This window comes from Neovison vison, chromosome 11 (genome assembly GCF_020171115.1).
Source record: "Neovison vison isolate M4711 chromosome 11, ASM_NN_V1, whole genome shotgun sequence".
Lineage (NCBI taxonomy): Eukaryota > Metazoa > Chordata > Mammalia > Carnivora > Mustelidae > Neogale > Neogale vison.
In genome coordinates, this window is record NC_058101.1 from 15341495 (window position 1) to 15369324 (window position 27830).

Below are 27830 nucleotides of genomic sequence, written 5' to 3' on the forward strand. Positions count from 1 at the left end.
CTCCATCCCTGCTCCTCCCCATTCCATTACCCACAGCGCTACACTGTGATGTCTCAAAGATCATTGTCATCCTAGTATTTTCCTGCTTAAAATTTTATAATGACCTCAAATAATAAAACCTATAAGGTGTGGTCTGGTGTCCTTTTCCCTGTCCAACTTTATCTCTACCACTTTAATTGTACTCTCACACTTATCAATTCTTCAGTTTCTTCTATCTCCTTATTTCTTCCCTGTTTTGGTCCTTTGCAAAGAATTTGCCCCCTTTTTTTTTTTTTAAAGATTTTATTTATTTATTTGACAGAGAGAGAGATCACAAGTAGGCAGAGAGGCAGGCAGAGAGAGAGAGAGAGGAGGAAGCAGGCTCCCTGCTGAGCAGAGAGCCCGATGCAGGACTCAATCCCAGGACCCTGAGATCATGACCTGAGCCAAAGGCAGCGGCTTAACCCACTGAGCCACCCAGGCACCCAGAATTTGCCCTTCTAATGCAGTTTAATACACTCTAATTGTCTCCCCAATGTAAAATGGATATGCTTCCTTTTTAATTTTTTTAACATCTCAACAAAGACAGCTTCCTAAGGAAGTCTTTTTTTGACATCCCAATCTAAATTAGATGTCAATGTTCACTTCCATGCTCTTTCTTTTTTTCTATCATAAAAATATTTATAATTAGTCATGCAGTACTTGTAAGACTCACAAAGACAGAGCCATTTCTATGTTGTTCACCTCTGTAATCTAGTACAGAGCAAAAGCTTTGGCTCATTACACCTGCTGAAAGCATTTTGCTGAACTACTGACCAGAAAGATACACTTATGTACTTTTATTTACATTTATATTAATTTGCTTCCAAAGCTTCCATGGAGGGTTACTAAGTGTTATATATGATAGCAAAATAAGTTTTTAGGTTAAAAGGCATTTAATAAAATAAAAGGACTGGCTTTTGTTTCACAAATGATAATCAGATTCCAAATATGCAGAATTATGGATTGATACTTCATGTCTTTGAAAGTAAATAGTGTTTAAAGTGAAAATGGTTTTACTGAAGAGGATAAAAAGAGAAAAAAATGGATAACTTAGCTAAGAATGGTATTGACTACTACAGCAATCCTATTATAAGAAAAATAATATTTTAAATCTTTTCCTAACCATTTAACTACAAGAATGTCCCTAATACTATCAAAAAGCTCCTCTTATCTTTCAAATACCTTCACATTCTCTCTGAATTTATAAGAGCATTAAGGCTTTGCTATCACTGTAATTAGATCTACTGAAAAAGTACCTTCTCATTTTTGTCAATTCCTGATTATTCATGGTGATGGCAGAAAGCCTTAGCATGGATTACTAAAACCCCAAATCATTTATAGCACATGAAAATTAACCCAAATTCATTATGTCTATCAAAAACGCCTATTGAAATATCAGTTCACCTTTGAACTTCAGCAAATTTCCATTGATGCTTGAATAAATGTTCTTAAGTGTATGCACTGAGTTTTGAAAATAGAAAAAATATATAGTTGATTAATTTTATGTAATCTAAACCCTAAAAAGTAATCAAACCAACAATTTGGTGTCTTTGGCCCATATTGGGCAACTGGAATGAAAGTTTGACATTATTAGCCATTGAGAAGAAAGAAAGGTTAGGGAATGAGAATCACAAAAAGATTTACTTTGCAAGCACTTACTTGAAGACTAACAGAAATGTTAATACAAATATCCAGAGCACACTTTCTTTATGTGATTCTGAGTAGTTCAGTTACAATCTTCAGGCCATGTCATTCATTCATTTATGCATTGCGTGATAATTTATAATCACCTACTGTGGTCAAACACTGTGAGAATTATTATGAATGCAAAATTAAATGAGACACAGTTTCTACCCTTTATAGATCATTACAATTTGTACAGTATAAGTGTGACTGATATTAGAATAGATGCATGTCAAGTCAAATAAAAGTCCTAAAATGGAGTAAAATGTGAAGTAAATGACTATCATCTGAATCCCCTAAAGTCAATATAATGTGAATGATACACCAGCTCATCCCTGCAGTCTCCCAAATCCAACAAAATTTGTGAAGCTCTTAACATCCACCAATTAATTAATTTATTAATTCAATAACTAATTTTTGAGGACCTATGATGTCCCATACCATTCTATAAGCATAGGGTAAAATTATTATTTTCCCACAAAATTCCATGAATAACACCAATAATGAAAATTATACTCAAAGCCCTGCTTCAGTTTTAAATGCATCTAAGTATTTATCTTTTGTAATATCATTTTTTATAAGCTCCTGCAACATAAAGATCACTAAAAATACGCACAGTCCAGACATGTTTAATTTAAATCCTTAAATATTTGATTATCTGAATGAATAGCCTGGTATTTATGATTCAGAAGCTTATGAAACATTTCTGAAATTAATGGCAATATTGTGTTATATGTGATCTATGTCTACTCGTCAAAATAATGACATTATTCACAAAACAAACACCGCATCTGTTCCAGGGAAAAGCTTAGTCTCTTATTTCTTTTGACAGTTTGCAGACCGGGGTTCTTCAAAGCCTCACCTCACAGCCAGAGCTGCAGCAAATGTCCACCTCACAGTTATACCCATGAGGAAGCTTCAACCTCTTGTGTCTGTGAAAAGGATTATTTCAGGAGGGAGTCTGATCCACCCACAATGGCATGCACAAGTAAGGAAACCCCCTGATACCTGGTGACGTTCACCACTTTGAAGACAGAGCATGATGGAGCCTGTTACATCCTGTTACTTTTTTCCTTAAAACAGGCATAATGGTTAATCTTCCAAAATAGCTTTTTTTTTTTAACCAAATTTTGATTTTCTTAAGTAAGGACTGAAAAGTTGGAGTCTCTTTTATTACTCACTGTTAGAGGCATTCATTTTCCCTAATTTCAAATTTAACATCAGGGACAGATAATTTTTTTCTTTTATTTTGTAATTTCTTTTCATGTTTATGACAGGTAAACATGACTTTGATAAACCCATTTTTCTTTTCACCATAAACCGTTTTTTTCATTCTTTGTTTTCTACCGAGCCTGGCTTCTGATCACATAAATGTAATAAATGCTTTTTTTTTTTTTTTAACCTAATTTCCCCCACTAAATGACAAAAGCCAATGAGAAGGTCATTTATGAAAGAAGATAGGAAACACTTTCAAAACATGGAATACTGGGGGTTGGCAAGTCAGATTTAGGAGTCAAATAGAAAAAAATCTTTAGATAGGACTTTTAAGCAGTTACCATGTTTCTTATAAGTGAGGGTCCTTAACTATTATTTATTATATGATTCCATAATCATATAATTAGAATGATAAATAGTAAACATTAAATTTCAACATTTGCAGTGGAAGCATCCACATCCAGCAATGTTTTGGTGTTTTAGTTTTTCTGGTATTCCACATATTTCTGAGAAGGAAACACACTTATGTATTTGTTTGCTTGATAAAAATACTTTCGTAAGTTGTCTGCATACAAAGACTTTATGGCAAATCAAAGAAAAACTCAGAATGGAGGGAAGAAAGGTATCCCCTCTCCACTAAGATTCGGTAACCATGACCTTGCCTTATTTTACTATTTTTGATGCCAGCAAACAGCAGTTGCTCTCAAAGATGATGACAAAAAGTGTTGAAATCAAGTATTCATTCTAGTTCATTCATTCTAGTATGAAATATAACAGACATACAGTTGTTTTAATCAAATGACCACAAACTGAAATTTTATCTGAATTTTAGCATCTGAATTTTATAGTGTCAGCAAGACATATTTTCATAATTTCTCATATTGATATTAGCTTTGCATTATGAAAGATCATTCTTTTATCACAAGACTGATCTTTTTATGGGTTTGATGATTACTAATTGTAAATAATTCCTTTTCAAGTAAGTAAATGAAAGTATTATATACACTTTTAGGAAGATGCATTTGAATAAAGGAGATGTAAACTATGATTGAATGTGATGTGTTTTGGTTACAGGAGAGATTATTTTAATTATCAGAGCAAAAGAATGCCCAGAGAGTAAAGGGGAAATGTGGACAGACAATAGAATGAATTAGGGAGACAAATAGGGAAAAAGAAATTAGGAGTAGAATTAGAGAGAGAAAACCGTATCTTGAATTATCTTTTAAATTCCATTAATTTCCTATAATTGTTTTAAGTGGCCCAGCCATGATCTTTCTGTTTCTCAGCATAAAATTGAGTCTCCCTTTCTGTAAGTTTGCTAGGTTTGGGGTGATGGAAAGCCTGTGCTCTGGTGTCAGGGACTGCTTAGTCCCACTAAAGGACTTGAGGCTTCAAATTTTCTCTGTTTCCAGGTGTGTGAATTTCTAGTTCTGTGTTTCAAAAAACACTAATTTGTATGCATTTCTTGAAAACACTATTGGGACTTGTGTAGATCATCTTTCTAATATATAATCTATGGGTATGTTTGTTCCATTTTAGTTGCATTCGTAACTCCACAATACTGCATATGACCCCCTTGCATGGATGGCTTGGCTGATGTTCACATGTTCATATGAAAGTCTGGAATTTTGCTTTCCCTGGGCACTTTGGAATGAAATTTATGGTTTAACTTCTAATAATTTTTGATATATATATGTATATATAATATAAATATATATTTATTATAAATACATAAATCTGGAAAATAGAATGTTATAAACTTAGAGGAAAAGAAAAAGATTTTGGTTAATCTGCTTAAATGAAGGGATACTTCTCATAGCTCTGTTTTGGTTCATATATCACATCTCTTAGCAAGGCAGAGAAATTTCATTAGGTTACTTTTTAGGTACATGCCAATCTTAGCCTCTACTTTTTACTTCTGCTTTAGGGCTTCACTTGAATTTGAGTTCTATTTTGACATTAAAAGGCATATTCATCCCTCCCAAGTTTTAAGGGGCTGTTGGTAGAGAGTCAGAAGAAAAGGGAAGAGTCAGAATCTGATTTTTTTTTTTAATGTTTTAACAGATAGGAAAATGTTTTAATTTGGTTATATTTCAGATGTCAGGGAGAAAAAAGTTTGATGTCTTCCTGAGCTAGACACATTTCAATGTATTTTACCTTTTTTTCAGAAGTATACCTGTAACCTTTTGTTTTCAAATGACATTTTCTCTGTAACTTTTCACTATTAAATAAGCTTAAGTTTACGGTTAAAAAAACAAAACTTGTGGATTTGCATCTTAAGTAACTGCTTTATATTGAAGTGTGTGAGGTTGTATGTATGGAAAACACAGGGTTCGATCAGAGATATTGCTGAGGTAGGGATTATTTTGCCAAAAATGGCAACTCTTAGATTTTTGGGGTCAATTTAAATGGCATTTTATAAGTACCATGTAGCTTTTTTTGTTTCTTTTTATTACTTTCAAATTTAGTCTTCAACAGTCATGGCTTAATAAATGTTAGTTAGAAATTAATATTAATCTCTATATTTAAAACAATAGATATTAAGAGAACTAACCTATGCCCTTCCATGTAGCTTAATTTACACTTATGAACCATTCAACAACACCATAGTCCATTCTATTCCTTGTCAAGAAGTTTTACATATTAAGTCTGAAAAAAATATAAATGTATTTTTTCCTTGGGAACATGTGACCATATAACATTAACTGATTGATGTTATAATAGATTGACATATCTGAAAATCGACTGTAGAGACAGGTATTATACGTTTCCTTTTTTAAAAGACTTTATTTTTTTAGAACAGTTTTAGGTTCACAACAAAATTGAGAGAAAGACACAGAGACTTCTCATATACCCCATGCCCAGATACATAAAGCCTCCATCCTTATCAATCTCCAACAGAGTGGTATAAAATTGTCACAACTAATATGGAATTAATTTCAGTTCTCCTTAATAAGCTAATTATTCATTTCAGAAATAAAGTAGTATACAAATGGATATTGTTTTTTATTTATATATAAATTTGTTCTGCTGATCTTTCAACATGAACACTTTCATTTATTCTGTTACAGTGTTTTTGAGAGTTATTTTTAAAATAAATTTCTGATTTCCAATTAAGTAAAATTCACAATTTGCAGAGTCACAGTGTTAAAACAATATCAAAGTAAGTGAAGTTTCATTACACATTGCAGTGTCCAGCTACTTAAATTCTAGTTTCTTCTTGACTGGTGGGGAATATTTCAAATGGTGTTAGTGATTTATCTGTGGATATGCAATTTATTTTGAGGTAAGCTCAGGCTATTATACTTGCTGCAGAATTTGCAGTCAAGAGCCATACTGAGAAATCCTATTTTCACTTGTGCTCATTGCTTAGTAAATCCTTCATGTGTATTTCCTAGGTTTCTGGGCCAGATCTCAATAAGGAAGTAATCAGTTCAATCCCCAAGGAGAATTTTTCCTTGGACTTGTCAAAGGACTTACCACTGTTTGAATATAAAATTTTTTGTCTAACATTATTTTTGCATAGTTTTACTCCATCATTCTTTATATATACCCTAAGCAAAACCTTTGTTTTAACTAAACAAGTGGTTATAACAATGCCAGGATAAGTTATTTCTATAGGGTGTAAGTCCCACTATTGTCCTAATGAAACTATAACAAGATTTTTCAGATTATTACAAATTGATGATTCTTGCATTCTCCCTATTTAAAAGACTGATTGCAAATCAATTTTTTTTTTCCTTCAGACCAGGGATGTGTGTAGTAAACAATGCGTAATTTTATCATCTTAAAATATCTTTTTCTCACTTTACTTTGCAAACCAGGACCCCCCTCAGCTCCTCGGAATGCCATCTCAAATGTTAATGAAACTAGTGTCTTTCTGGAATGGATTCCTCCTGCTGACACTGGTGGAAGGAAAGATGTATCATATTATATTGCATGCAAGAAGTGCAACTCCCATGCAGGTGTGTGTGACGAGTGTGGCAGTCATGTCCGGTACCTCCCCCGGCAAATCGGCCTGAAAAACACCTCTGTCATGATGGTGGATCTGCTCGCTCACACAAACTATACCTTTGAGATTGAGGCAGTGAACGGAGTGTCCGACTTGAGCCCAGGAGCCCGGCAGTATGTGTCTGTAAATGTAACCACAAATCAAGCAGGTAAGTGTGATGTCCAGCCAAATCATGAACCTTAGGCCAAGCTCTGTCAATTATCTTCATATCTAAGTGAGGGCTGAACTGCATGAGATCTGGAAGAGAGCTTCCCGTAAATTACAGGGTTAGGACTTAAAGTCGACTATATCTCAAAATGCTGTATTTAGTTTTAAACAAGTAATGGCTAAGGCTTTCTTAGCAGACTCATCCATGGACGGGGTTGGGGGGCGGAGAGATGCTTCAATTGAATTTTTTTATTAAAAAGACGTTGCTGGCTCAAGTTAATTTGTAGCAAAAATTGTTACCTCAAATTTCACACATGCAATTATGATAGCTCAAATCTACGTATTTTGTTGTTTTGTTTACATTGAGTTTTTTTATTTATTTCATTAATTTAGCAAATAACCCAGGCAGGTCTATTTGCTTGTTTATTTGTTCATTTGGCATCGCGGCTGAATTTTCTTTGCACATTGAAATAAGCTCTTCTTATTATTTCTAATATTATTATTATAAAAATGTAAAAAATGAAGTTTCATTTGATAATGCGCTTATCAAAATTAGAGTAGCTGAACTATACATGAAAACACATTTATGTTCCTATGAGGATCTTGGAATTACTAGGGAGTGATTATTAAGGAGTAGGGAACACAGTTCTGCTTGAGATAGTTTCTCCCCTAGGTTCCCCTCAGATATTCAATTTTAAGCAAATCAGCATAGAGGACTTCTTTTCTGGTAAAATGAAAACCAAAGATAAACTATAGTTAAATTCATAATTCAACCTATCATGTGGCAGAAATCATTGAAAGCCTCTGAGTAATTTATGACTTGTTTTTGTCAACAACAGGCATGTGGGTGGGATGAGACATTAAATAGAACTTCCCTCGATTCCCTCGCCACAGTTCTTAGTCCATGGGCATAAACGGGTCACTGTATTAGTACCCCAGTTGGACTTTTTTCAGTGAGGACATCCTTACCAGTGTACTTACAGTGACCCAAGATGTGTTCAACTGAATCAAACTGGACTTAATTCATATACGTTAGTATAAGTTTGTAGGTTGTAGAATGCCTGGGTTGACAAGAGAAAGCTGTTGGTAACCACGTCTTAGCCAAAATAATTTGAATTATTGAACGTGTCAGGTAAAGTCATTACCTCTTGAGAATAAGAAAATGCATGCAGTTAAATTCATGGTTCCTTCTGATTGATTTAACCGAGGGAAATATTCCAAGAGCAGCTTGGATGATATGAAAGGAGTTGAGTAATTCACTAAGAATCATTCTAAATATTCTAGATATTCTTATCCGTGCTGCATAGATGTCCACAGCATTTTTTTTTAATTCAGTGGGAGAAAAGTTTGCACACATATATGCCACCTCCCTAAGTGAATCCTTTATATTTTTCTCCATTCGCTCCCTAACCTAAGATGGAAACAATAAAAGTGTTAAAGAGCTGGATAGGGATAGTGAAAATTAAGTTTTCCTTCACTCTAGACTCAGCTGCTGGCAATACTGGTTTAAGTCGATATTCCGTCACAGTGTCTAGTCACAAGTGTTCAGTAAATGTGTACTGCCTTCCCATGTCAGAAATATATTGGCTTTATAACATGTGATTTCAGGCTTCTCATGCAACATCTTTCAACTTTACTTGGTTGTGTGTATGAGTCTTCCATTAGTATACTGAAAACATTTTGAACAATCACTAAGAGTGATCTCTCCTCAGGGAGAATGTTTTCTGGCTTGCATAACCTCAACTTGCTTGAAAGATATTTCTCTGATGAACTAGGTATAGCAAATGACTGTATACTTTAAAGATGATGTACTTAATAAATATTTGCTCTAGTTGTCTTTGACTTGAAAGTCTGCTCAGACTGCAAAGTGTGCTTTTTTGATATATAAATACCTTAAATACCATGAAGGAATAATTTTCATCCAGCTGTTCAAAGCACGGCTATCATATAAAATAAACATTTGTATTCAGAGCAGACATTTTGGTTGCTGCTTTTTTTCAGGTTCTCAGGTTACACTTACAGTAAAAGCCTTGCAAACCTTTAAAAAAAAATCAAAACAAGAAGAGATTTTTTTAGTATCTAACCATTCTAGACAAACCAAGCCTCAATTTGCACAAAAATTGTTAACTTCAAGTAGCTCTTAAGATGTCTTATATTTAATATCACTACTGCTGTACATTTATCAAGTGCCAACATTATGGAAAATGGGTTATAATAGTTACTTTTTAATATTTGAATATTTTTAAGCATTAAACTGAAGCAAATTATTTGTGCTGTATGTGTTTTTTATATAAAATTTCTTTCAGCAGATTTTAACTTTAGTTTCAAACTTTTTTAAGGAGGGTTTTTGAGAAATGTGTTTCTTTTGTAGTAGATTCATTACAGATTTGTAATTTATTTTGTCATTTTCTGATTTATTTTTGTGACAACAACAAAGTGTGTTGTTGACTAAAAGAAAAAAAAAGCCAACCTAAAATAGATTAATACATGTTTTATTCGGTGTCTTACTGAGGACTATAGCCCAGGAGATAGTATTTTAAGTTGCTCCAAGAACTGTTCCAAAGCTTGTCAGTTTACAGAGGATTATATGCAAAAAAGGAAAAGGATATCCATCTTTGCAAACGGTTCTCCATCGTATAGTTGCGCATCCCAAGGTATAATTCTTTTGGTTGTAGAAATTAAGGTTTACTGATTTCCACTTAGGCACATGAGAGACCCTTATGTTGTCATAATACATTCTGTTTCTATCATATCGGATTATTCAGGATTATTACTGGCCTGCAACTGCTTAACTGGTTTTCCAGTTCTTATTTTTGGTTTCTCCTTGAGGTCATTTGAGATGGTCAAAGAAGGTTGACATCAGTCATCTTTTGCAATTTCAATGCACAGTCTGAAATGTCCATATTCAACATTATATATGTAAAGTACCAGAAGAAAAACAAGCAATTTTTTTTTTCAAGATGAGAATCCAACATTAAGCTAGGAACTGAAATTGATTAGGTAAACCTAGCTGATTGGTCTATAAAAATAAATAATGATTTTTGACTGAAGATAGTGATTAAGTGACAAATTTATGGATGTTTATACAGTATTTAAAACACTTTCCCAGTCATTATATCGTAATGATGCCCACCTTATTCTTACAAAATGTTGTCTAAATTTATTTATCTATTTATTTATTTTAAGATTTTATTTATTTATTTGACAGAAAGAGATCATAAGTAGGCAGAGAGGTAGGCAGAGACAGAGAGGGAAGCAGGCTCCCTGCTGAGCAGAGAGCCTGATGTGGGACTCGATCCAAGGACCCTGAGATCATGGCCTGAACCGAAGGCCGCGGCTTAACCCACTGAGCCAGCCAGGCACCCCTAGATGTTGTCTAAATTTAAATCGTATTTTTTTTACAAAATAATTTAATAATAAAATCAAAATATGAAGTTTGGGGGCACCTGGCTGGCTCAGTTGATGGAGTATGTGATTCTTGATATCAGGGTTGTGAGTTTGAGACCCATGTTGGGGTAGAGATTACTTAAAAAGCAAGGCAAAGCAAAAAATTCCCCAAATATAAAATTTTAAGAAAAGATGAATACTAGAATTAGTTGGACTTTACGGTCCTTGTAAAATGCAGCAAATAGTACTGAGGTTGACAGGAAAGCATTGTAAAATCTTGAAGGTTTTCATGGTCAAGAAAAACAAACACATCTGAAAGGGATAAAAAAAGAGAAAAAAGTAATTTACATGAAGATAAAGAAATCCTGTCTGTGGAGGAGGGGGAACACATAGGAAAATACAATGGAAATAAGTTAATTATGTAAAGAACTTTTTTAACAAATAGGTTGCAAAGTGGATAAAATGATGAAAATGCAAACCATGAATTTTTAAAATTCTTAAACGTAGAAAAGAGATGTTGAGTGAGTTCCTCCAGCTTCCTGGTGAGTTTATGTCTGTTTTATGCAATAGATTCTTTCAAAAAGTTGAATTACCCATTACTCATTCCTTCTAAAATCAAGTATTTAGATTATGTAATTATTATTTATGTATTTATGTAATTATTATTATTTCTGTAACACTTCTGTTGTTCTTCTGTTTTATTTATCTAAAATATCTATCTCCTAGTTAGGTGGATGGATGGATGAATGAATAGATACATAGACAGTTAGAGAGTGAGTGATACATCAAAACAGTGTGTGAAAACTAAATTCTGTTAAAAGTGAATATTTTTAGGTTTCATTATTCACTCACGAAACAATGTGCATTATTATATTCTCCTATAAACATATCGTTCAAGTTTCTATTTTAAAATAATTTTGCTCTAGGCATATGCTATCAAATGCTAAAATTTAAAACTTTTAAAATATATACAAATGCATATTTTATTCCAGGAAAGAATAAGCTTATTCTAACCAAAAACAAACAAACAAACAAAACCCTCAATTACTAACATTTTAATATGCAAAGGTACAGAATTCTAATTCTGAGATAAAATAGACCAAACCTTGTTTTGAATCAATCTTAGGCTCTTGGTTTCTGTCTTCAGAGGGTTCGGTTGACATGACATGAGCTGCTAATGTAACACACATTTTGGTGGGGATGTCCCTACCTGTCCCAGACTATCAGTGATATCACTAAGATCGTTTCTTGGCCTTTTGGCTAAGATCAAGTACCGATATATCACTAAGAAAGATGCCCCTATGTTTTGATAGTTTTTATTCCTTGGTTCTTGCAAAGGAGTCTGGGGTAATTGATAATCCCATTTAATCAAATACTTTCAGTTGGATGCCATTCGTGTAGTTGACCAGCTTGATGTATCTTAGGATATTGGGATGACCAGGATTCCCTGGAGACTGAATTATGCTGTAAAGCTGGACATTTAAGAGAATGCTGAAATGAGATGGTAAAAGTAGGTTGTTGCCCTTGCCAAGGTGGCAACCAATGTTTTCTGGTTGTTTCTGTGTATTGAGATGTTTAAAAAGTTTATTGTCCCCTATTAGACCATTACCAAACAATGGTAAAGATATTTGTTGATTTTCAACAGTGGAAAGACTATATTAGGTGTATTTGTAATCACCACCTGCTTAATATTTTGGCAAGATTAGTTTGTCTTCTACTCAAACTAAACAAGCCATTAAAATTCATAATCCCCACTCTTTATTCTTCCATATTTTTATGGGGGCACTAATTTCTGCATTTCCCCACAGATACAATAAAGAATTGTGCTTCCTGTTTTGGTAGGATGGAAATATTTAATTTGGCCATTACTATAGTTTTACAGATTTTACTTCATGGGCCTCAGAGACAGAGATATCTTCCAAGTGCAAGGTAAATCTTCCAACTATATACCAGTGTGTGACCTGAAGAAAGAATCAAAGATGGGATGGAGAAGGCATCAATGTGCCAATGGTACTATGGGCTCAGAACAATATCTCATTCATCATTTACCGCATAATGTCCACTCAGATCAATGTTTCTTAGTGGTATTTGGAATTCACAGGGATTATTATTAGCTCAGACACTCAGTTATCATTCAATAACTGTGAAAGATCTGGGCATTTACCCCTCCTCCTGCCCGTTTATTTGGAAATGGTCAGAAATACCTTTCAGAGAAGCTAAAAGGCAGATGTCGAGTGTTAACATCTGTTGCTATTGCACAATCCTTCTTTAAAGACAATCACCTTTCTCTTCATTTAAGGGACTGTGGGGTATGTACAGATCTTCCTGGATTTATGATTATCTTCTATCATGATAAAATCTGAGTCAAAAATGCATTTAATACACCCAGCCTGCCAAACATCAGAGTTTACCTTAGCCTATCTTAAATGTGCTCAGAACATCAAAATTAGCGTATAGTAGGGCAAAATCATCTGACACAAAGCCTATTTTATAATGAAGTGTTGAATAACTCGTGTCATTTATCAACTACTGTACGAAAAGCAGAAAAAAAAAAATCAGGGGGCTGCCTGGGTACAGAATGCTTTTAAGTGTTGTTTGTTGTTTACCCTTGTGACTTCGTGGCTGTCAGGGCTGTGGCTTGCTCCCCAGCTTCGTGAAAGAGTATCACTAGCCCAGGGAAGGATCAAAATTCTAAATTCTAAGTAAGGTTTCTACTGAATGTGTATCACATTTACAACACTATAAAGTGAAAAAAAAAGTAAGTTGGACCATCTTAAGTCCGGGACCACATATAAGCTAACTCAGGTCTGGGAATTGGTGAGCTACCATGACTTATCCGCTCACTAAATTTTGATTTGTATTTCTCAGACCTTCATATCATTAGTGGCACAAATCAAGTGGCACAGACCATAATTTTGGTCTTTGAATGCCAGAGTACTAGACTTTTTGCCATCCAAATCCTGCTGCCTATTATGAAATTCATGCCCACCTCCTTCCGATGGCAAGTGCTACTGCTTGGCCTCTGCCACCCCTGAGCCCTATAGAAATCAATAAATTATTTCACTGCAGCTTCAACTTTTGTGTTAAGTACAGAGAACAGAAATTATAGAGATTTTGTTTATGATTGTAGCACTGCCATGAATTTATTTCTTGTCATTATGATAAAGAAAATGTCCCTGCGCCCTTCCTGAAGATGTGGGTAGTTTCACAGTTCTTGAAACATCAATCCACTTTAACACTCCTTTTTCAGCACGTTGTTTAATTCTCTCATCTACATTAGAACAGGAATTCGAAGTTTTTGAATTTATTTTAACTTTGGACACCTTTCAATCCAGATTTTGGTCAAAAAATTAAAGAAACATTTAGCACTTGTGCCAATGACCTGGAAAAGTACATTGAATCCAGAATCTCTAATCATGAATTTATACTAGCTTGAATTAAATAGTTTCCAGCTCTTATGCATGTGAGAAACTCATAAAATTCACTTTTATGTACATTTATTATGCTTTGGCCAATTTAAGTCATAGAATCTTGTGATTCTTATATCTAGAACATTCCTTGCCCCCAATATTGACTAGAATATTAGCTTTCAAGAAAATATTGATATTCTGAGTTGAGACGGAGTGATAGTTTTGGGCAGGAAGAGAATTTCTTCCATCTATCAGTTAACAATCATAGATAAGGTGTAGGCTTGGTAATGAAGATGTGAAGAAATCACTTTCTTAGTCAGGTGTGGAACAGCTGACTCTGGTAGCAAGAGAGACTCAGTAAGTTTTAGAAGTTGAGAATATGCTTAGTTATCTGATTCTTTCCCATATCTGCATTCCAATGCTCAGAATTTCACTTTTTCTTCCAATCAGTGGCCTCATTTTCTCATAAGTCACTGCACTAAGTTCAATCATTTTTACAATTCCAGAATTCTATGAAATAAGACTTGGACTTTCATGTGTAGCTCTGTTATCTTTTTCACTTGAGTAAGAGGACTTTTGGCAGGGAGACTCTCTGATGATCTCATATAACTTGAGCTGAAAATTTAAATTTTAAGCTTCTTATTTTATTTCTTTAAATTCTCCAGTGCACTTGGATACAGTCAGTTCTTCCCATATTTCTTCTATTTCTCATACTTTTATAGTATAAAAACAGGTGGAATTTGGTCACCCAAAATATTATGTTCCAGAAGCCCTTTTTTTGAGGGGACCTCAGGTGATGAAACAGGCTGTTATATGCCAGACATTGTTAGATCACCACCCCTGAATGCAAAACAGGTCCTTGCTACACTGAAATACAACTAAGTCAAGTCCTAGGGTTTATACTCCCATTCCCTTAAAGATTGTTGCCTGAAACATTGCTCTTGGGGGTACAATTTTTGTTTTTAATGTCTGTTTTCTTAGTTGCAAACAAAATCTACTCTGGCTGGTTTAAACACTCTCTCTTTCTCTTTTCCCCTTCTTTCCTTTCCTCCTTCATTCTTTCCACCCTCCCTTCTTTGTTCTATCTTTCTTTCATTATATATATTTGTATTTCAGGTGTTGAGGGTTGGGTTAATAAGATAACCTCACCTCTTGGCACTTTACCATCTTTGAACTATGCAAAGCTTTTACCTGGTTTTTATACTTTCTTATGTGTCCACTTTTATCCCAAATCCATTTTCATGGATTACACAAAAGAGCAGATTATTTTTTCATTTTAAAATCTTAATATAGTGAATTTCATTTGGTATATACAAATTTTCTTTTAGAAAAAAAAATAGAAAATAAAAAAGGAAAATAACAAAAAACAGGAAAAAAACCAAACCAGTAAACCAACAAAACCAGTAAACCACATTTTCAGCTCTTTTCCCATGTCTTTACATGATATTCCTAATATAGACTTACTGTCTTCCAAAATGAAATGCACAGAGTAGAAAATGTGTGTGTGTGTGTGTGTGTGTGTGAATCCATTGCACAGAGTCGTAGATTAATATTTTGGTTAAGTTTCTTGATCGTGGAGCCAGAATTTCCAGTTTCCATAATGTCTTTGTCACTTACTACCTATGCGATGTGGGCAAGTTACTCAGACCTCCCAGATACCAAATAATAGCATCTATGACATAGACGGTTGTGAAGAGTAAATGAGTTAATATCTGTAAAACAAGTAGTATAATGCCTAACATGTAATAAGGCATTAATAAATGTTACATTATAACATTTAAGAAACTTTTCACTAATATTCTAAATAGTGTCAGTCCATGAGAGAAACTATGGGACAAACAGGTTTTAAAGTTTACATATATTATACTGACAAACTCAATGGTGAGGTAAGGTACGAGGAAAAAAAACCATTCAAAAGAAAAAGCAAATATATATAACCACTAATTATACAGGTAACAAAAGTATCTGCTTCAAGCTTGAGGAGTAAAGCAAAAATACAATTTTCCAATGATTATTCTATCTTCAATGATATCTTAAAACTTTGAGTTTGTTATTAGCATTGAAGTTTCTCTAATTTTTATAAAAATATCCAGAGCAATAGCACAAAGAATAAAAATATCAAAGTAAGAGCAAAATGGGAAAAATACCTTGTAAATAAAAATAAATACATAAAAATAAATAAAATAAAAATCAGAATGAAAGCTCATTAGAAAACAAAGTGAAACAAGAGCAACAAAAAACCCCAAAGAAAAAAAAAAGAAAAAGGGTAATACTTTTTATTTGAATCAAGATATATTTGGCAAAAAACAAATTGTTAACTACATAATTTTTGTGTGTGGATTGACATTAATTTTGCTCAATTATTAAAGTTTCAGAGGAAAGCTACCTAAGAGACATTTTTTTTTAATTACATATCATGGATATCTGTATATTGGCCTCAAGTTGATGTTTCTATGACCAATTACTTATATTACAGCTACCAATGAAAAGCTTCTAATTTTGCCAACTGAAGGTTCCCATTTCAGTTGAAACTTGGCTTAAGTGAGGTACAAATTCTGTGCTTATTCCTATGCCTATTTGTGTTTTGAAAACAAAGCTCAAAGATGAAACCCTGATTAGTCTGTCCATGATTCATCTCTGGTTTATTTAATAAGGCTTAAGTGGATGGGCTGCAATATTTAATATTTTCAGAAGCCATTATAGTTCTTGCTGGGTTCAGTGGCTTTAGAAATCTGCTAAAGGTCCACCTGGTTTCTACAAAGGCGCTCCAGAGTCTTCTGTTGCTTCTCTGTCTCCCTTCTACCTGCTGTGGTGACGCGGTAGACACGGTGATGGCGGACATGTCTCGGCATTTATTGTGTGCATGGTCACGTGAAGACCTTTATTTGCATTTTCTTCTTTGATCCTAACAATATCTTCATGACATAATATTATTATTATTCCCATTTTTAGGATGAAGAAACTGACGTTTAAAGATGTGAAGTGATTTGACCAAGGTCACAAATCTAGTAAGTGAGGGAATAGGAATCTAAACCAAGAAATTCTTACCCTAGAGCCACAACACTCCGACTCCCCAGGAAATATTGCACACGCTCTTCCTCCTCTGAAGCCCAATTTCTTATATCCTCATCCGAGATAGCTCAGGCTGCAAATCCGCTTAAACTGCTGCTTCCTTGAGAAAAGCTTTCTCTGCTCTTCACTTCACACATGCGTCTCTAACATAACACAGAGCACAATGACTGCAACTAACTCTTTTAGTTACAATGACTGTAACTTCTCTCGACTGTTTTTCTGGAATCTTTCCTTTGGGGTCACAACAGTGCCTCACACTTGTGTATTTTGAAATAATTAATGAATGATTTTGACGGTTTCTGTATTATTCAAATTAGTGTTGTAATTCCAATTCCTGGTAGTGAAGTTTGATGTGGAATGTGTGTGTGTGTGTGTGTGTGTGTGTTTAAAGATTTATTTATTTATTTATTTATTTGATAGGCAGAGATCACAAGTGGGCAGGGAGGCAGGCAGAGAGAGATGGAGAAGCAGGTTCCCTGCTGAGCGGAGAACCTGATTCAGGGCTTGATCCCAGGACTCTGGGATCATGACCTGAGCTGAAGGCAGAGGCTTTAACCCACTGAACCACCCAGGGTGTTTTAAAGATTTTTGAAATTCTTCAAATATTTTTATGACAAGTTTTTGTTTGTGAATGTCTTCTATTTATTTACTTACTTTTAAGGATCCAGACGCAGAATCCTAAGAGTAATTCATAGATTTAGGTTCTCTAGGATTCTGGAATAAGATATTATTTAAGGTCCACCACTTAGGTAGCCTGTCTACTTTATTAATCTCTCTTCTTTAAACATTTAAACATTCTAATTTTGACAAAAAGATTCATTGAGTAAGACTGAACCTATTCTAGAGAAGAATTTTATATAATAATGGTGTGCTATTTAAGGCTAATACATGGTATTTTCACTCTCAATGTTTTTAAAGATTACTTACTCTTGGACTCCACACCCTAAATTTGTGACTCGGTGTATCTGTAGGAGAGCCCGAGAATCTTTATATTTTCTTTCTCTCTTTCTCTCTCTCTCTCTCACACACACACACATACACAGACGCACACAGCTAATGATTCTGCTGCAAGGTGTGTTTGGCCCCCATTTTAAGGAAAATTATACTTGCAAGAGGTTCTGATACTTGTTTCCTATCCTTCCTCTTTAGGCAAATAATAAGAACCTCTATAATCAGGTTTGTTTGATATTGCTTTTCCATAAATCTCTCTATAAAAATATCTGCAGTCTGTTTTTATACCAGCAATGATTTTGTTAATACCATTCTTTTTCTCTAATCTGGAAACTCTATTCTGCCCATTGCTTACTGGCAAATTGGTTTTAAAGTCCGCTCTTTGTGTCAATTCCAGTTGCAAACTGATACCCTGTTCAGCAGATACATGGTCAATGATCCATTGCTTCTGGGGCTCAGCTCAGAATCAGAGCAGCTCAGCATTTGACCTATTCAATCATTTGTCTCATTGGCATGTATGCTATGAACTTAGTAAAGATGCATGTTGTAAAATGATATGCATTGAATATCAATTTCTTTAAAACCTTACTCTGAAGTACCATTGCCCTTTATTACCGGTCCTTGAAAGCAGAGTTCGGAAAGACTTCCCGATGGCCTGGTATCATGTAAATCAGGTTAGTGTCCTCTTTAGATGTGGTATGAGTGAAACTGCGATGTAAAATAACGTTTAAATTAAGAATATGCATGAATCCTCTATTACATTCCAAAAGAAGTTTACCTAGAATACTGAAACATTTTTACACAACTTATTGGAATGACTTGTTCATGTTATTTTCCCAAAACTGCCTACCATGCATTCAGACATCAAGTCTGTATTTAGTACCTCCTGCATTCACCATTCTCTATTGAGCATTCTGAAGACAAAGTAGAGTTGAAGACGTGCTTCGTCCATAGAGGATTTTATTTTCCCACTGAAGAATTAAGAATAAGAATTAGGTCTAATAAAGTAAGACAATTAGAAAGAAATTAATGACAACTGGGTATTAATTTCATCAGCCAAAGCATCAGATTTATCTTTGCATGACAGTACGGATTGACTTTTTGACTTCCCATCATTTTTTTTTTCCTCTATTTTACCTCCTCTATCACATGTACATCTGTAGAGGCATTCATTCAAATCAACTCGGTGATGATATTTTACAGGTGAATTTGCTAAAAATAGATGATAAACCATTTTGTAACTGCTTTTATGTCTATTAAATGGTCATGCATTGTTTGGTAGACATCGATACAGCATAATCAATATTTACCGATAATGGTCTATTGTTAAGTGATATACTAACACAAAGTGAAGTGAGAAAAGAAATATCTTAAGGTTATTGGACTGTGGGGGGTATTTTCATTTACTTCGGTATATCTAATTTTATTAATAATTGACAGTACATTTGATACATCATTGAATTACAGTCAGAGCAATTTATTTATATTGTAGTTTGACACAAAAATACCCGATACTTTCGTTATCAAAACAAGCATCTAGCTTGATGAATTTTTTTGAGAATGTGAATGTTTTTCATTAAGCAAAATATACTTTGAGTGCTTGCTTTTTGATCTTCTTTTTTTACAAATTTTCCTCCAGTAGTAAGAAAAGAGAGGCAAGTTCATTTAATTTTCAAATGTAGAAGGCTTGAGGAAATGACCTGCGTTGCAAACTGATGCTTATATTATGAATAAAGCAACGATTTCCTTTAGACTTGTGGTTTGAACCAAATATAAATAAATATCGCAACGGTGTAGTTTCTCTGCTTTAGTTATCTCTGCCTATTTAAAATACATGTCAGAATGACTAAAAAAAAGACAAAAAATAAAAAATGTTGGTGGGGTTGTGAAGAAAAAGGAACTTTCGTGCACTCTTCATAGGAATGTAAATTGGTAGAGCTACTGTGGAACAGTATGGAAGGTCCTCAAAACATTAAACATAGAAATACCATACGACCCAATAATTCCACCACTGGGTATTTACCCAAAGGAAATGAAAACACTAATTCAGAAAGATATATGCACCATTCTGTATACAGCCAAGGTACAGAAGCAACCTAAGTGTCCATCAGTAGATGAGGAAATAGGGGCTCCTGGGTGGCTCTGTCAGCACCATCTAGTTAAGCACCCAACCCTTGCTTTTGGGTCAGGTCATGGTCTCAGGGTCACGAGATCGAGTCATGGAGGCTGCTAAGATTCTCTCTCTCTCCTTCTCCCTCCAGCACCCCCCCCACTCTACTTTCACTCTTTCTTAAAAAAAAAGTACAAACAAGGGGTGTGTGTATGTGTGTGTGTGTGTCTAATATTACGCAGCCATAAAACATGAGATTTTTGACATTCAAGAGAACATGGATGGACCTAGAGAATATTATGCTAAGTGAAATGGTCAGTGCCATATGATTTCACCCATACGTGGAATCTAAAAACAAAAGAAATGAATACGCAGACAAAAAGCAGAATCAAGTCTATAAATACACAGAACGAACTGATGGTTGACAGAGGGAAGAGAGTGGGAAAAATGAGCAAAAGGGGTGAAGAAGAGTGAGAGATGCCGCCTTCCAGTAATGGAATGAGTAAGTCATGGGAATTAAAAGTATAGTACAGGGAATAGAGTTAATAATATAATAACATGGTATCGTGACAGATTTTAGCCATACTTGTGGTGAGCATGACACACAGAGATGCTGAATCACAATGTTTTACACCTGAAACTAATGTAACACTGTGCGCCAATGTGAAAAGTTTGAAAAAATAATAAAGTTCACAAATACAGAGGGTCTATTTTTTAGCTAGTTTTTATTTTTCCCTAATAAAATAGGAAACAATATTTGAAGGTAAAAACTCTCATTTATCCTATAAATTATTAATCTTTCAGGTTATAATTTCTGTCATCAACAGTCTACTCATATTAACAAGGCTTCCCTTGTTATTAGATATACTTAACTACCTCTATATGCTATAGATAAAAAAAGGAAATACTTCTATTTTAGGAGGGAAAAAAATCTGTCTCTAAAGAGTAAATTAGTAGTGTTTAATGTTATTATTGATAGTAATGGGAATTGTGGTGGTAGCTTAGTGATTTATTTATTTTTGTTTTGGTCCACTTTAAACAATTAACGAATATGTGTGAGAATAAAGGAATTCAAAGATCGAATGAGTGATTTTAATTTGCCAATGTTATGCTGATATTGATACTTTCAAAAAGAAGCTGGTCACTCAGTTGTTCATAGAATTTATGTCTCTTTTTCTAGGGACTTAGATTGGGAACATCAGTGGCTTGCCCCTTAAAACTATGAATCACACCTTATGTACTTGGTAGGGGACCTTAATATCGTGTAGTCTGACTTTTTACTTTTTTAAAGTGCTCTTATTATTTCTAGCCCTACCATTTATCTCTTTTAAAGATAAAATCCAACACTGTATGTCCCTGTACTGTCTTTAATCAAGACAGAGAGAATTCACAATCTTGGTTATTACAAGGCACAAAAGAAAATAAGTGTGTTTAGAAAATTTCTCACAGTCTTTTCCACCTAATTCCACATAGATGAGGTTCTTGGGTCAGAACTGTATGAACTTTTTATAAGGACTAACCATGACTGTTTTGTAAAACAACTATTGCTTATTTTGTTAGAAAATGGCTCAATGATACAACTAGGGTCTGTTTAACAACAATTTACCCTCCCTTGATTTTCTCATTTGTTTTTGTTTTAGTAATGTGGATAGATTTTTTTTATATTGAATTTATATTGAATCAGAATTCATCATAAAATTCTTGATTAAATATTCTTTATACTTATTGTAAAGATGCTGACAATAATAATGATGATGACAGTAAAACACTTATTTCTATATGCTGAGTTGTCCCAATTTTATAGAGACATATTAACTAAATTTCTTAACAAAATATCTCAAATATCTTTGGTGAAATTGGAAATAGCAACATCATTTAACTTTTATTCCCGAAACTAGTCCTCTTTCCCAAATAGATATGGAATTGCCCTTACCTCCCTCACCTGCAACAACACTTACATTTGGTTCTGAGGACCTAAAGAGATCTCACGTTTCATCTAATACAAAGATGGCTTTGGTTTGTTTGTTTGTTTTTTCATTTCCTTACATAAGAGCCATTTTTTTCTTACATAATATTTCCTAAAATATAAATAACAAAAGGGATCACCCATTATCTTTTTTATCCCTTATACCAATTCATTGAAGAATTTAAATTGTATCTCTATTTTACACACGATTAATAGATTAGAAGTTTAAATTCATAGTTGACTCTACAAGAGCCAAGAAGCTGCAAGCAATATAAATTCAACTAGAATGAGTTTAAACAATAGAGGGGATACAGGTTAGCATTGAAAGTTACCAGTTCCTGGAATAGTTTGGTCATGGATCTGGCTCTATTTCTCTGAGATTTGTACTGCTTAACTTCTGGATCTGCCTTCTGAGGGGTTTGAAGTGGCGGGGGGGTGGGAGGTTGGGGTACCAGGTGGTGGGTATTATAGAGGGCACGGCTTGCATGGAGCACTGGGTGTGGTGAAAAAATAATGAATACTGTTTTTCTGAAAATAAATAAATTGGAAAACAAACAAACAAACAAAAAAAAACCCTTCTGGATCTGCCTTGACTCAGGATTGAATTCTCCCATGATAGCAAAATGGCTGTAGCAATTCCAGACCTCATATATGTATAGCACATCATACCAGAAGGAAAGAAAATTCTTCTTCTTCCATCAACTACAAGTCTGAGACTTCATTCCAGTATGAAAGAGGGAATTGAACCCATCACTGTGATGAGGGTTTAGAAATATACCAGCTGGTTCATTCCCCCTGGACCTCCCAAGGACAACCCAAATGTAAAGTCAATCCCATCAAAACTCTGAAACTGTGCACAGTAGAGGGTAGATGGAATGCATTTGGGGATTAGAACTGTTTGTTTCTTACCCATATGCACTGTTCTTTAGTCTAATCCATAAAAGATTTATGAAAGGTTGCCTATTAATATTTAAAGTGTCTTCATGAAACACCCAGCTCCTGGAATACTCAGTCTTTCTTTTTTGAAAAATAAATGTCTTTTTTTTTTTTTTGCAGTACATTTTATAATTTATTTTATTATCCCCATCAATTTGCATATTTTTAGTCCTCAAAGTTCTGCCCTGGAGCCTTCTGTTTTCTAACTTAAAGAAAAAAAAAAGGGTTAGGATATTCCATTTCACTAACACGCTTAGCTGTGTATGTAGCAAACGTCCCCAATTTCAGTGACTTAAAATAATCACTATTTTGTATGTTATTATTAACAATGTGGTGATTTGGCAGTTCTATGTATTACTCAGTACTCATCACAAGTGTATTATTAATCTTCTTTATCTATTTCACCCATAATAAATAGCTACTTTTGCTCGTTAGTCTGTATATCTGCTAGGAGTTTCATCCTACTCATCCCTACACAGCTGCAGTTTGGAAAGGTGACTCTATTAGTTTCCTGTGGCTGTTGTAGCAAATTAACACAAAATTAGTGGCTTAACACAAATATATTAGCATAAAGTTTTGTAAGTCGGAGTCCAGCAGAGTGTCATTGGGCTAAAATCAAAATGTCTGCAGAGCCGTGTTCTCTTTGGGGGGCTGTAGGAAAGAATTGATGTCCTTGTCTTTCCAGCTGTTAGAGGATGCCTGCTTTTTCAGTTTGTGGGCCACTCTCCAACCTCCAATCCAGCAGTGGTGGCTAATCCCTTTTTGCATTCCCTTCCCCCTGACTTCCCCTCTGTCTTCATCTTCACTCTTATGCACCCTTGTGATTACACTGAACCCACCCTGATAACCCAGGATCATATCCTTATCTACTGATTAGCAATCTAAATTCCACCTGCAATTTTAATTTCTCTTTGCTATATCATGTGACATATTCATAGGTTCTGGGGATTTGGACCTGGACAACTTCTGAGGACCATAATTCTGCCTACTACAGTGACTCTTATTGGTTTTGGCTATGCTGACCTAGATACCTGATGATAAACAGAGTGGCTTATTTAGGAAGGCCTTGGCTGGGATAACTGGGCTCTTCTCCTTGTGGTCTTTCAACCTGTAGCTTGTCTCTTTGTTGAAGTCAGGTTTTAAAAAAAAAAAAAAAAAAAAAAGGACATGAAGACAAATCAATGTCCAAATAGATCAGGTCAAAAGGATAGTCCAGTCAAAAACATTCTGCAATCACCTTAAAGACTCTGGCTTATTTCCTAAGCATGTAACCTCTTTAGTGCTTTCTGACATCCTTATCTGTTGTTCTGACTGGTTGACATTAAACTATTCTTCTCCTGTATATCCCACAGAGTGGAAGATAAATTCATTTATTTATTGTTAAATTTGTTATAGGTGTAGTCCCCTGGGAAACAAAGGGAAGGGTCAAGTTTCACTCTGCTTTAGTGCCACCTCTTTTTTATATTTTTAAATAAACCACTTTATTTGCCCCCTGGTGGTTATGAGACCATCATATTTGCACGTCTCATTTATGCTCTCTGTCCCCAGAGGTAAGAAAGATGTGGGAAATTCATGTGGACAACTGTAATCTCAAATGCACTGGGATGGCTTGCCTAGAAGGAAAGGGAAGTGCTACAGAAAGGATGTCTCCATCCTAAGTATCTGACTTTGATGGCAGGAAACTTAAGGGAGAGAAGCAACCTGTACAAAAAGTCTCTGTTTGCAATCATTTATTATCAGGAAATGTTTGGGAGTTGCATAATCTTGGAATTCTTGTTGATGTTTTTCCTCCCTCAAGCCACATCCAACCATCACTAAATCTTACCCATTCTAAACTCAATGAACCTACAATTCAGTTTTTTCCCACCATTGCCCACACTGTGATCCAAACCACCATAGTTTTTAACTAAATTATGACAATCATCTCCTAATCAATCCATTTCTTTTCCCTTTTAGACCTCTATGGTTTATTTTCCACATAGCAGCCACAAGAATTTCTAAAACATGTCAAAAGATATTACTACCTTGTTCAAAGCCCTCTAAGGACTCCCTGTCTTGCTCAGTGTAAAAGACATAGATCTATAGTATCTGAACTTTTATTGCTTCTTTGGATGACCTCATCTACCAAAATTTTTTTACTCACTCCCTTTGCAGGTACACTTCTCTCCTTGTTAATCACTGAGCTTTCCAGACATGTACCAGCCTCAGGACTTTTACAGTTGCTGTGACTTCTGCCTAAAACCATCTTCCCCCAAAAAGCCATACCTCTCCTTACTTTCGCATCATAAACACATTTTTTTTCTCAAATACCTTTTCAGAATTGTTTTGTGACCACCCTATTACAAATGTATTCATATGCTCGTAAGTACTCACACGTACATGCAGACACCTGCACAACCTCCCTCACCCTGGCCTTTTTTTTTTTTTTTAATTCTACATATCTATTTTTTTTTCCATAGCACATATCCCTTTCTAACACTATATTATTTACTTAATTTGTATGTATTTTTTTGGTCTCACCCTGAGAGTGTTAAGTTCCCTCAGTGCAGAAAGCTCACTATAATTTCTTGCCAAGAAAGGTACATGCACGTAGAAAGAACTTGATAATTATATGTTGAGAGAATGAGTGAATGAATGACTAAAACTCATGAAAGACAAATAGATACTTGTCTTAGAAAATTCAAAGATATATTGTTTTATCAAGAAAAAATCATGACCTCTTCTTAATGCTCTAATCATTTGCTTATCTTGCTTTAAAAAACGTCATGACATAATTGGACAGTATGAGGCATCTCCTGGCCTCCTATTACTTCCACTTTTTGATCAGTTAGCTCCTTCTCCATATTTTTTCCCATCTAGGATGACTTTATTCAGGAAGCTGTCTTTGAATCATCATATCTGAGATGAGGCCTTTCTTCTGTGTTTTGGCACTTTCTTCATTTGCATCAAGTGTGTTGTAATCTCCTTTCTTATCTGTCTCTCCCACTGTGCTCTATGCTCCTTGGGGGTGGAGATTAGGCATCCTTTATTCATAACTGATTCCTCATTGACTAGAAGGTTCTAATATATAATAGGTGTTCATAAATAGTTTAAAGGATTAAATAAATGAATGTAATTCATGGAAATGTCATTAATTTTCCAAATCAGCAATTTTTTTAAAAAGTCATTTTATTAATAGAAAGTAGATCTCTAAATTCTTTCTGACTTTTCAGGTACCCAAAAGCAACTTTGGTTTTCAGATGGAATTACCCTAATTTTGCCAACATATGGTCATAATTTCTTCATTTTAAATAATCTTGCCTGATTTCCTCTTAAAATACTGAGAGTACTGTTGTGCTTCATTGTGTATGTGTTATTCAACTGTACAATTAAATTATTTCTTAAGATGTTACATCAAAATCATTGTTAGGTAAAACTATCACAGCTTTTGGTTTTTTAAGTTCTTTGTAAGATTGTGTAAATTATTATCTATTTAGATTAGGTTAATTGAGTGCCTTAAAATAAAAGTGCCTGCTTGTCCTTTGTGTTGTGTTATCAGTTCCTTGAGGCAGAATTCACATATCTTCTTTTTTTTTCCTCTCTCTCTTTTCAATTTGTAGTCCTGCCAGTCATTTAAAATTGGTTTTGAATAGAAAAAAATATATATAGAAAATAATCTACATATGGGAAAACTGATGAGTTTTGAAACTTAATTACTTATAATGAATAAAATTGAGGCCAATTGGTGCACATTTGCACAATGCATATGCTGTGCATTTTTAAGTACTTATTACTTTAGTGTATGCCTCAAGTTTCTTTCATACTTTTCATGATACTCTGAAACTACGGTTTTGTTCTTCAAATAGGTGAAAGACAAACTTTATGAGGTCTCTGAGTAAAGTTACATTTCATATTGTTACAGTGTTTAATGGGTGTGGGATTTTTTTTCTGTGTGTTTACGGAAATCAATAGAATAAAGATCATTTGTTTAACCTTAATCAGGGAAGTAGAAATTTATAGTTAGATTTAAATTTAAGAGTCAAGAAAAATTTTGCACTAATTTGCTAAGTCATCTTTGATGTCTGTATTTAAGAGTTGTGCCCAGAGCTTTTTTATTCTTTCTCAAAATCTCTGTGCAGGGGTTCCTTGATGGCTCAGTCAGTTAAGTGTCCAGCTTTTGATTTCAGCTCAGGTCATGATCTCAGGGTTCTGGGATCAAGCCTCAGGTCAGGCTCCATGCTCAGTGGGGAATCTGCTTCTCTCCCCTTCTTTCCCCCTGCCCTTCTACCTGCTCATGTGTGCCCACCTGCTTGCTCTCTTTCTCAAATAAATAAATACATCTCTTAAAAAATAAAAATCTCTGCATGCATAAGTATCCATTATCTGGAAAAATACTAGATATTAAACATATTCTTACCTATACTAAGAGAAAAATGTTTACATAATATAAATAACTAAATGAAAAGAGAAAAAATCCACAAACATTTTGTATGATTTAATTTTAGTCGGGGTGACTGGGTGGCTCAGTGGGGTAAGCCTCTGCCTTCGGCTGGGTCGTGATCTCAGGGTCCTGGGATTGGGCCCTGCATTGGGCTCTCTGCCCAGCAGGGAACCTGCTTCCCCCTCTCTCTCTCTGCCTGCCTCTCTCCCTACTTGTGATCTCTTTGCCAAATAAATACATAAAATCTTTACAAAAATAGTAATAATTTTAGACAATGACTTTGGAAACATCTGAATGATTTATGTTTAAATGAAGACTGTAGAAAATGAAGTAATTATCAAAGGCTACTCAATCATTGGAAGGTCCAGTGCTGCAGCACAGGCGTTTGGAATCCCTATTCAGTCCTCTTCACATTTCACTCTGCCGATTTCCTTGATGTTTTTCTTTCCTAATAGTGCAAATACTGACTTAAAGAGCTTCCTATCGCTTTGAAGGTTCTT

The 27830-nt window shown here is 34.6% G+C and overlaps 1 protein-coding gene across 6 annotated transcripts in view; it reads left to right on the forward strand.

Annotated features, from left to right (window-relative positions):
* The window catches only part of EPHA5 (EPH receptor A5), a 347372-nt gene that overhangs the window by 173565 nt on the left and 145977 nt on the right, over window positions 1-27830 (forward strand). For 5 of the 6 annotated variants that reach the window (XM_044226152.1, XM_044226154.1, XM_044226153.1 and 2 more), the window contains exons 4-5: window positions 2537-2692; window positions 6744-7079. The exons of the other annotated variant lie outside the window; for it this stretch is intronic. In XM_044226152.1, coding sequence (XP_044082087.1) covers window positions 2537-2692; window positions 6744-7079 — 492 coding nt within the window. The remainder of the gene's footprint in view (window positions 1-2536; window positions 2693-6743; window positions 7080-27830) is intronic. 6 annotated transcript variants of the gene reach the window in all.